The sequence below is a fragment of the Malus domestica genome, chromosome 03, assembly GCF_042453785.1.
Source record: "Malus domestica chromosome 03, GDT2T_hap1".
Lineage (NCBI taxonomy): Eukaryota > Viridiplantae > Streptophyta > Magnoliopsida > Rosales > Rosaceae > Malus > Malus domestica.
The window spans coordinates 10,611,765-10,623,707 of NC_091663.1; the positions used below are offsets into that span (position 1 = coordinate 10,611,765).

General features: G+C 39.7%; 1 protein-coding gene across 1 annotated transcript; it reads right to left on the reverse strand.

Annotated features, from left to right (window-relative positions):
* Nucleotides 1–8,128: 8,128 nt before the first annotated feature.
* LOC103427216 (CASP-like protein 5A2) lies at nucleotides 8,129–10,267 on the reverse strand. Its single transcript, XM_008365286.4, has 3 exons — nucleotides 9,755–10,267; nucleotides 9,488–9,620; nucleotides 8,129–8,648 (listed from the first exon to the last, which is right to left on the reverse strand). Exons 1-3 carry the CDS (start codon nucleotides 9,967–9,969, stop codon nucleotides 8,457–8,459), a joined length of 540 nt encoding a protein of 179 aa, XP_008363508.1. The 5' UTR covers nucleotides 9,970–10,267; the 3' UTR covers nucleotides 8,129–8,456.
* Nucleotides 10,268–11,943: the final 1,676 nt, after the last annotated feature.

The window sequence follows — 11,943 nt, forward strand, 5'->3', positions numbered from 1 at the left end:
ACCCATCCTGAGAATGCTCTGGCCCATTCTCGTTTAACTTCGGAGTTCCTACGGAACCCGAAGCCAGTGAGCTCTCAAAATGCATCATGCTAATTGGATGTGGGAATGTACATATAAGGCTTAAGGGATCATCTCCCCTGGACGATGTGGGATGTTACAAACATCCTCCAATTTTGAAAAATAAAATATAAAAAATAAAACTTCTCTCTCTAATCGACATTCCTTTTTCTCCCTTTCTCCTTCCCATTTTAAAATAAAAATAAAAATTATTTTCACTCACAAAGTGTGGGACATATGCTAGTTTTATTTAAGCATGTTAAATTTTTTCTTCCGGCTATCAATTTGTTGCTTGAGGTTTTAAATTTTTTGCACGTTATGCCAAAAATAAATGTACTAATACAAGAAGCTATACTATTGGCACTTCAAATGGCATAGAAATGTTTAATGAACATATTTTGATGCTGGTGGTGAGTATATGTTTCCTGAATGTTCTACATTTGCCAAACAAAGTTTGATGATGCATTAAGAGAACAACTGTCTTTTGAATCACGTTCATCAAGGAAGTTCAGAAATGCTGATTAGTATATACATATAAATAGGATTGTAAATTTGGTTGTATACATGTTGTTTATACCATATTTAGAGTCTCGTATTTAAACCTCGTATAAATACTCTGGGGACTTAAATGTAATTATGTAATAAAGGAATTGGCAAATATGTAATAAGTGAGGAGTCCTTATTCTATAAAAGGACCCCTCACCCTCACAATTAGGGAAGGTCAATTCCTAAGGCTCCTCACCCTCTCAACACTCTCACTCTCAGAGCTCTCTCTCTCTCCCTCACTTCTCAAAGAAATACAATACAATCAATGTGGACATAGCGCAAACCTTGGGGTGAACCACGATACATCTTGTGTTATTTACATTACATGCAGATTCACGGTCAGATTTACGTTGTTCCAAGACCTTCGGTTTTGTGCATCAACATTTGGCGCCGTCTGTGGGAAACGATACGAAAAGTTGTGTCGGTTCTTTTTCATTTCTTCACCTCCGCCGTGAATCTGCAAAAACCCAGCAAGCCAAAAGCAGAAAATATGAGAACCAAAACTCTGAAGGTCTCCTCCGCCCTGCTCTGCTTCTTCTTTCTCATCTGCCAACACCTACCCCGCCATGCACAAGCTCAAGTTCCGAGCACAGAAAGATACACCTGCTCAGCTGCCTCGAAGGTTTTTTTTTACTTCAAAACCCAAGGACATCCAACAACTGAGCAACCTGAGCTACATCATTCTCCCTTTCTACATTCAACAACGATAGACGAGGTTCGGAAATCAATCTTCGTCGTCCCCATACGAGACACCATCGTCGACCCCAGCGTTGGGAACGCCGTCGTCAACGTTTCAGCAGCAACATCGACAAACACTGTTGTTTAACTTTCAGCAGCTTTATTCTCATAGTGCTTTAGAATCTGAGGGTCCATTCTATATGCCCTCGTTTGAAGAGCCGACGCCCTTCCCTGACGTCAACTTAATGAATAAGATTGATCCTGCTGATCTTATCCCTTTCTCCCTCCCCAGTCGCGATAGTCAAGCTCAGGCAAAAGACCTCTGACCCGATTCAACTTCTCCGTCTTCGACGCCACTAGAGCTGACAGTCCATCTTCTTCGTATATCTATCTCCTGCTCCTCCTGCAGCTGCCCCAAAACCAAGTCTTAAATCCACCCTCAAACGCCGAAGCCCGCCGAATCAATCCCAAAAGAAACTCTGCCGGAAAAGAAAAGGTTGATGTTTAAAACCACGATGGATGCCTCAAAGCAAACGGGTGAAAGAGGTTGTAGAATATAGCATCACATATAAAGACTCCTACGAAATTCACAACATAAGATACCTCTGAGTGTCTCAGTAAAAAGCAGAAAAAATTAATTAACTACGGTCTCTATCTTCCACTGCGTCAACGCCGGCTTTGCTACTTTCCAACTCGCTGTCTCTGTCTTCCACGGTGTCGGCGCGGGCTTTAGTGTTTTCTAACTCAGGAAAACGGATTGACCAGGCGGAGAAGAAGAAGTATGTGAAGCAGGTGACACGGCAACACAACAACACGGAGCTTCAGGGGAGAGATTCTAATTTCCCATCTATTTCAATAATTTACATGACCCATGCCGAGACAGAGACAGAGAGAAAAGCAGTGGGAACAAAAAAAGAAGGAAAAGAAAAACAAGGGATGTCTGGAGAAAAGCAAAGACATAGGTGCAAAGCAAAAGTGAAAAGGAAAAGAGAAAGAGAAAAGAAGAAAAGCAAAAATTTTCTTATGATTACGATTTATTTTGTCTGCCAGGTGAAGAGACAAAGAGAGTGGTGGAAAAGCATCAAGAAAAGCAGAAAGCAAAAGCAAGGAATAAACACCCCACCAGAATGATGTAATTTATTTTATCTTTCGGAGACATTTGTATAAAAACCTCATCAGAGGGTAATATGTATAAACTCCATCAGAGGGTAATAATAGCAAAAAAAAAAAAAAAAGCAAAGCCCAAAATAAATGGGTTGGAATGTTATGCGGAGAGTGAAGGCTCATAAGCCTAAAATAGCACCAACCAGGTCATCAAAAGTACGCCCAGTACTCCACAATTATTTGGCAACTTGCCGCTATTACCACCAACCAGGTGATCAAAAGTACGCCCAGTACTCCACAATTATTCGGCAACATGCCGCTATTACCACCAACCAGGTGATGAAATGTACAACCCGTACTCTAATAACAATTGGTAACTAGCCATTCATGCCACCAACTAGGTGATGAAATGTACAACCTGTACTCTCCTTCATGCCACCAACCAGGTGATCAAAAGTACGCCCAGTACTTTAAATTATACATGAGCATTACTCATGTCATTCATACATAAACATTCATGAGCATCACTCATGACAATCATACATAAACATTCATGACCATCATTCATGTCAACATTCATGACCATCATTCATGTCAACATTCATAAGCATCACTCATGTTAACATTCATGAGCATCACTCATGACAACATCCATGAACATTACTCGTGTCAATCAACATAAACATTCATGAGCATCACTCATGTCAATCAGCTTCAAAAGCGTCATTTACAGAGCTCTAGCTTCAAAGCTTCACTTGCAAAGCTTCACCTACAAAGCTTCAGTGCATGGTATACAAATACCGCCTCCGAACAAACCTCCACTTCGGCCCATACATGGATTCAATTTGAAGTCTCCAGCCAACAAACTCTATTGACCGAAGACTTGAGGGACTACATTATGTACCATATATTGGGCCTCAACTGGGCCTCATGAAAAATACAAAATACTTGGGGGACTTAGCCCATTATTTATGTAATGAGGAGCGAGCCCTTATTCTATAAAAGAGACTCCCTCACTTTCATTAGAGAGCACTCATGAAAAACACTTGGGGGACTTAGCCCATTACTTATGTATTGAGGAGCGAGCCCTTATTCTATAAAAGGGACTCCCTCACCATCATTAGAGAGCAACGCTGCCAGCTGAGCAACTGCCTCGTCGCGAGCATCACTCATAACCCATCATTTATGTATTGAGGAGCGAGCCCTTATTCTATAAAAGGGACTCCCTCACCATCATTAGAGAGCATCAACTCTAGCCCATAATCCATGTATTGAGGAGTGAGCCCTTATTCTATAAAAGGGACTCCTTCACCTTCAAACGCCACAAGCCGAGCCAACCAAGGTAACATAAGCCACGAGCCAAGCAGCTTCTCAACGTGTGCTATTTCTAGTTGAGCATCATTTCAGATTGAGCACCGCCTCATATCGAACATCAGTTCAAGATAACATGTAGTTACTTCGGCCCACACATGGACTGAATTTCAAGTCTCCAGCCAAAAGACTCTCTTGACTGAAGACTTAGGGGACTACTGTTTATACCATATTTAGGGCCTCGTATTTAGACCTCGTATAAATACTCGGGGGACTTAAATGTAATTATGTAATAAAGGAATGGGCAAATATGTAATAAGTGAGGAGTCCTTATTCTATAAAAGGACCCTTCACCCTCACAATTAGGGGATGCCAATTCCTAAGGCTCCTCACCCTCTCAACGCTCTCACTCTCAGAGCTCTCTCTCTCCCTCACTTTTCAGAGAAATACAATACAATCAGTATGGACGTAACCCAAACCTTGAGGTGAATCACAATACATCTTGTGTTATTTACATTACATGCAGATTCACGGTCGGATTTACGTTGTTCCAAGACCTCCGGTTTTATGCATCAACACATATAGTAATGGAATTGTAAACATCGTTGTAATTATGTAACTAGAGTTATAAACCCGCGGCCTTAACTTCTTCAAAATGCTCTATCTTTCAGATGCACCAGCATTGATTTTCTTATTCTCCAAATCACACCTAAATCAGGATGTGTTTGTGTGATTGATGCAACTTTGGCACTACGGGTTATGACAATAATGTAGCTACATGGCGCAAAATCAAGTTTTGACATACAACTCATCAAAATGTCCCATTCATAAGGATCTTCGTTTCAAACGTCATCAAGTATGAGAATATATCGTCTTTCTTTTATCTCTTCTCGGAGGTTTTTAAGAAGTTCATCCTGACCTTTGATCCCAAGTCTTGTATGGTTTAGAGATGTTGGTGTATAAGGTTGGCTTGATACAAGCCAAGATAGATGTGAACAGAGTCTCACATCAAAGACATACAACAACAATCTGAGTTTTAAATATAGGTGTTCCATTTATAATTACACCGAAGTTTTTTGAGATAAAACTTCACATCTAAGGTTCATTGGACTTGATACCACCCAGGGGAGTGTGTTTAGGTGGTTAAGTGGGAGCAATATCGATGCATGGCAGACTTAGTATTGGACACTTATGGACCCTGTGACATAACAAGAGATTCTAAGATCCCACTTAAAATTCTATTGACGTCGAAGGTGTTGGAAACACACACTCATATTTGCTTATCAAACTGTCGATTGATCTCATTTTCGTTGTACACTAACTTGGCCAAAGTTGTCTTTCCCAGACCCGGCATTCGCACAATGGCCATAACCGAAAGATTTTCTTGATTGTTAGAGTTGACCAGTGCTGTAACTATATTTGTCGCTACCTCCTCCCTTCCAACGATTCTTTCATCCTTCCCAAAGAATGCGTTGGTTTCTCTGTTCCCTCTAATTCTTTGATGCAAACCTGCTGTAGCTACAATTTTTTTTTGCCGGAGATCTTCGTACTGAAACTCATCGAACACAGCATCAGCATCCTCAGCTACATCTTTAAGTTTCTTTCACCCACTCCTCGACTGCCTTGCCTCGACCTTGTGCTTGCTTGGAAACAAGCTAAGATATCTTGAATCCTGGAGAATGATTTGCTGAGCTTCGATAATTCATCCTTGAATCCCAAGGCCATGCCGAAATCTTGATGAGCGGCAAGAGAAGCAACTTTTTTCAGCATTCCCTCGACAGCAGAAGTGAGGAGAGACTCTAGCGCCATATCTCAGTACGTATGTGAGACAAAGAGGATAGCTCGACTCCCCTCCAAACATATGGTGACCAAAAACATTGATTACATCGTAAGATAACAACCATGCTAATCTAATGTTAGCAGCACCAAAAAATACCATACTAACGAATTAAGTGAAGGTCGACGATAAAATTTCTACTCCAACCATGCATGTTCATTAGTATTAAAAGATGACATATGTGCCACATCGCAGGTTGTTTCCCTCATTAAAACCCACGAAGTACATCTAAACTATGGGGAAAGGATACGAACTTGAGTGCTGAGGGAGGAACATTGCTCTAGCTAACTTCTGCAGTCGGAAATATTATTTATTTAATACAAACTCAAGTACTCAAGCATGAGTGAGTGGGTGAAGCTGTATTGCAAAGGTTTGGTGTGGTACTAACATGGGAAGGACGTGGCCGGGGCTGGGGTAGCGATTTTTGACGAGAAGAACAATCTGATATTCGAGGATAGCAAGTGTCTCACCGATTTGGTTGAACCTAAATTATGATACATCCTTTCTCTGCCGGATGATTCAGTTAGTTACTACTTAATCAGCAAAGCCAAGCTCTTCATTGTACTCAGTTGACATGTTTTTCTGAGTATAATTATTGTTTTCACTAGTGACTGACTACTTTTGATCAAACACAGATCGCGAAAAAACTCCCTCCTCCTAGAGGCAGCAAGCTTAGAGAGTTAGTCAACCGAGTCACTTTGTCTACAAGAGTTTGAGCACTTCAGTCATTGTTCTGTGGACAGTTGCTGGATTTGAGCTTAATCGCCCCTGGTGTCTTTTTGTCCAACTTGTGCGGATTGACAATGCATGCGAACTTTCTATGCAATGGTCTATTTTTTGAATAGTGTTCGGAAAATGTCTTCCTACACATCTCGCATATATCACGAAGGAAATCTTGTTGCAGACAATTTTGCTAACATGGGCTTTTCTTCTCCATCTTTAACATAGCATGATTCTCCTCTGTCGGCGGCTCGTGCTGCTTTGTTTTCATACTATGTTGCCTTGCCTGGCTATCGCTTCCCAAATTTATGTTCATCTCGGCATCCAGGCTTGTCTCACTTTTTTTTTCCCTGACTTTATGGTGTTGTTCGACTTGTTTTGCAGGTTTAGACCTTTAAGTTTGGTTTTAGAGGGGTTAGGTTTCATGTCCCCCTCTTTTCTTTATATCATGCTTGTTTTTGTTTCTAGAAGGGTAAGGTTTATGTCCCCCTTCTTTTTTGTGTATTCTTTTTTGTTGTATCTGTTTTTTAAGGGGTAAGGTTTATGTCTCACCTGACTAGATATAACTTGTTTTTTTGTTATTAATAAAATTTCCCTTGTACCCTTGTACCATCGAGATTTTTAAAAAACAAGAAAACAAAAAGAAAGAAAGAAAGACTATGCGTGCGAACTTGCGACAAGCGCTGTATGTTCTCGCAGAAACTGAAATTGACACTAGTTTAGGTTGTCTCCAAGACTTTGATATTGCTCAGATGTTCTCAAATGGCCACTGGCCACACATGTGTTGATTGCCTTGTGTCAAACGGGATCTCGAAGGAAAGTCGGAAACCGGTAGCCCATAGTTAATACTGGTTTGGTACTGAGGTGTTTTTATAAAAAGTGAGTATCAAAAAAAGCTGAGCTCAAAAAGGTATTTGGTAAACACTTAAAATGGGCTTATTTTCACAGTTTTGGATGAAAAAAAAGCTGAAAACGTGAAGTAGCAAAAATGAGTTTATTCTCACAGCACAGCAGAAACAGTTTTTTTTCAAAGCACTGCAAAATCAAACTAGCCCTTAGAAGCATAGCTGAGAGTCCTGTTGCAAATGCAGAGAAAGTATACCGCCCATTTCCAAATGTTCAGTGATGCGCAAACGGGAGGTCTTGGAGTTTACCAACAATTTTTTTTTGTTAACGAAGGACGCGTGAAATGCATGAAATGTCCTCACTATTCTGCATCGACTGCATGGTTCCTTGGACCGCCAAATGATTTGCCAAGAGTTCAAACCATCGGAGACCTATATACAATCAGATGATCACATGTTTAAGTCTCTCGCGACGGAGAAATCCTGGCATCATTGCTTGTAAATTTCGTTTTATGCTGTTACATGTTGATTTGTATTTAAACTTAACCCTCGTTATTGGTGTTGGCAGTATTTCTTTACATAAAAATAGGGAAATAGAGTTGTTTTTTTTTTTTTTATAGGAATGTGTTATCCATAGTTTTTTTTACTTTTCACACATTCCTTGTTAATTTCTGTCTTTTAATCTTTTTTAATTTAATCGATCCGATGATTGCAAATTAAAATGATGTGTATGAAGCTATGCACACCCTTTTTTTTTCCTTTTACTGTGAATATGATTTTTATTTTGTTGTGCTTAAACGGCACAGTTGGCGCTTGCGATGGTAGAATTTCTTCTCCGGCTCCGCAAAATAGTCAACCACAATATTTATAAACAAAATTCAAGGCAATGCCGCAAAAATAGTCAAGCACAAAGAATGATGAGTATCCTATCTGACATTAAATATCTAAAAAGATCAAATGCAGCTCTTCCTCCTTCCCAAATCACTTGTACATGCAATAAAGGAGAACGGAAAGAAAGGCGCATCAAGAGTTTGATGGCAGAGCAGAATCTATTAGAACATGAAAACATACATCTCTTCAAACTTCATGTAAACGTTTAGTTGTTCACCACAATACAAGTTGAATTATCGAAACAATTCAACCTCCTCGTAGACAATATAACTAACCAACCCACATTCACGACCCCGAATATTTGATGTCAAAGCAACTATACACACAAAACTACAAGTTTCAATCTAAGCACATTGCAGTACATGACAGGCAAGAAAAATCATGCAAAACACAATAAGCTTGGCTAGCATTCGAACATGGCCCATGTCATCATCCTCTTCTCGAGTGTTTTTTCACTATACACGCATTCATCGAGATGCCAGTGACCAGAAATTCAAGAGAAAAGATGGTAACACAGCGAACCAGGATATGAAAGCCATCGCTGTAGCTGTTTCAAATTGTGCACAATGGTTGTGGGCACAGCTACTAAGATCATTGTCAATAAGAACTGTGATGCCTGCAGAAGCACAAGCTGCAGCAAATGTAAGAGTGGATGTCACCTGCCGCAAATAACAGTAGATTGTTTCAGCCATGGGGAACAGGTAACTAATCAAACTGAGACTTCTATGCAAACAAAAGGAAAACTGTTGACAGTAACAACGACAGGAATATCCTGAGCAAGTTCAGAGAGTACAATCGCATGGATTTGCAAATTTTGTTTAGCATGGTTTCACTGGGTAGGACAAATCAAATATTCAGGTAATTCAGGCATGAACTTGATAAAGAGGTTTCCTTTCCATAGAAGTTCACTGATCAACTATGTTGGGGCATCTACTTTTGTATCAATGCTCCGAGTGACTATAATATAAAGATTGTTTCAAGTTCATACATAAGTTAAGTTTCCAATATAATCATCTAATCGTGACTTAGGAATAGCAAGTTAACATTCATAAAACAAAGTAGGACCCTGCAAAATAGACCAAGTACTGACCCAAAATTCTTCCTACAACCGAAGTTATCACGAATATATCACTCAAACTAATGAGAGAGTAAGGTGAAACCACCATTGATTCTTAAACAAGATAAAGCCGTTGATTGTCAACCACTTCATTTAGACTGAGAATCAGATCCATTATGCTTTTGCACTATCAGTGACTAGCAATAGGACAGCACCAATTAGATTCAATACCACTGATTAAAACGTTATACAGCTCGTAAGGAAGGTAATAATTTTTTCAGCGATTTACAAGTAAATTCACAAATGCTAACGAAAACTCGAAAATGCTTCAATTTGAATGTAGAAAAATAAAACCAAACAAAAACAAGTAAGATCCACCTTTCCAAATTGTTGAAAACACCGAAATCTGCAAAAATTATTTCCAATTTCGATTTATCTTACCCCATCACCAAGGGTGAACAAGCACACAACTCGATGGTTCTGCAAGGAACGCCCAACTAGAAGGGCATAAACGTCAACAACGCCCAACGAGAAGCTCCACAAACACTGCAAACCAGTAGCTGCAACAAGGTAGCTGAAAACCACGCACATAACAGAACAAACCAAAAAACCGAATTGTTACCGGACGGAAATTAAAGCATAATTAAAAGAATTAGAGAAAAATAAGCTGAAAAAGAAGATATGGGTTCAGTTGTGGCGGCTACCCACCAAAACGCAGTGACGGAGGGGAAGTCAGAGGTGGTGGCCATGACGACGAGCGAGGCGGCGGAGAAGAAGAACTGGGCGAGGCGCAAGACGAGGCCGCCCGGGGTGCCGGGCATGCCAGGAAGATCCTTCATTCGGACCCGGGGTGGGTTCGGGCCGGCGCCGTCTGTGGTGGGTACATCTTCAACTGGGTGAACCGACCCATGGCTCACGTTCATCTCCTCCTGGGTCTTCAATTGGACCGAACCATCGTCGTTAATCAGTCAACGATGGTGGATCGGAGCTGGGGGTTAAATCGAAGGAGCGCGGTGGTTGCGGGATCTGGGTTCGGCGGGGTTGTGGGAGTAGAAACTTGTTGATAAATCGGGGTGGAAGATGGAGAACCAGGAGATCAAATGGGGGCTTATCTCAGGTCTCAGGGTAAGAAGCTGCGAGCGACTTTGCGCTGTGTTATGACATGACGGGTGGATCAAAAGAGATTTTGACATTCTCGCTGCTGTTTTTGGTCTTGTTGAAATACCCTGCTGAGTGACCACTACAGACTGCAGTACAGGGATTTAGGTAATTGGTTGAGTAAATTTTCAATAAACTCTAAATATCGTGACGTCACGTATCGTTACTATCCGTTTATCTCATATGGAATGTTATTTTAGTCGCTTATAATTAAATACGGTGCCAATTACTCATCTTTGAATTTAATATAAGAGTTGAGATTAAATGAATGTAATTTTAATATTTTGACCTTGATTGTTAATATCAAAATCTCTTTAGTCACTAGGTGAAGAGGACGAGACTAACATGAGGATGGGTGGCAGATTGATTGTCACAAATAAAAAATTCTTTTACCAAACCACTTCGCTAACAAAACCCTAGCCGCTAGAGGAAACAAAAACAACCAAAGAAAAACTTTACCGCCAAACGCAGCCTTTAGCCTTTAAATTGGCCGCTATTATTTTTTACCTCTACTTTTTATTTCCTCTTTTTTGGTAGTGATTGCTCTCCCATTTCATTGAAGAGAAACTTTGTGATTGTAGTTGTGCTTACTTTTTCTTTTAGGGAAGAGTTTTTGTAACGATTATGATTTACTGCTCAACCCAAGATCTTAGAGCGACAATTATCTACATCTAAGGTAGTGATTTTGTGATTTATGTGCTTGGCAATGATTATGTAGAGTAAACTTGACGTTTTTTGAAGTTGACTCATAGCATATTTTTTGTCAACTATTCTAAGATCACCAAAGGGAGGTGCGATCTTTTCCTCGTGGGGTCATTGCAGTGGCTTGAGGAATTCACATTCATGTTTTCTTGTCGTTGTAAACTTTTCAGATGATGGGTCCAACTCATAGGGTTTATGCTTTGTGAGCTTATCTTTCATGTTGTTTAGATATGTGTCTCCCGTAGTTGAGGAATTGTGCCTCTAAAGAGTTTGTTTTGTGTTGTGTCCATTTTTTTGTTTTAGTTTGGTTGTTGTTTCGTTGTCTGTTTGCCTAGAAAAGGACTATAATAGCATCTTCGGGATGTCTTGTAGCAAGGCTTCTTTGCCGAAGGAGCGTCGTCTTTGCAAGTTCATCAAAAAGAGATAAAAGGTTTTTGTACTCGTGAGCGTAATCTTTCATTTTGGTTAGATGTGATTATGCTGGTAGGTTTTGTATTGTTTTTCTGCTATGTTTATAATCTTGAAATAGTATTCCTGATCGATAAATGTTCCTCATTTTATTTCATTAATGAAATTTTATTATCTTGAAAAAAAAATACGTCACTGAATGTTGAACAACAAATTATAGCAAATTGCCGTCTTACACCAAAAACTATCTTGACATTGTTAATTTTACCTTTAAAATTATCTTTTTAAATAGATTAAGATCCCAAACTATATAGAGTTATTTATAAGATTACAAAGAAGTAATAATAGGAAATAAATCAAATCAAACCGTTGTCTACAAGACAAGGAAATTTAGACCAAATCAAATCTCTAAAATGCTTTTCCTTATAATTTTCAACATATTATAACGAGTTGATCATCTTCGGTCGAAATGTAAGCAATTCTCGTATCATCAAGAATGACATTCATCTTATCAAGGTAGTCGGAGACGACAAGTCTCCTTGGCTGCGGAAATCAACTTAGGCAAATACTAACTTAGGCAAATACTTTAGGGACTTACCATATCTAGCAAAATCTCCTTGCAAAAAGCA

What these genes read in the sequence shown, in the direction of transcription:
- LOC103427216 (XM_008365286.4), bottom strand. Translation starts at nt 9,969, where the DNA reads ATGAACGTGAGCCATGGGTCGGTTCACCCAGTTGAAGATGTACCCACC. An exon ending in CCCTCCGTCACTGCGTTTTG is followed by an intron (nt 9,621 to 9,754) that starts GTGGGTAGCCGC and finishes CGTGGTTTTCAG; the next exon opens with CTACCTTGTTGCAGCTACTG. An exon ending in TGTTCACCCTTGGTGATGGG is followed by an intron (nt 8,649 to 9,487) that starts GTAAGATAAATC and finishes TATTTGCGGCAG; the next exon opens with GTGACATCCACTCTTACATT.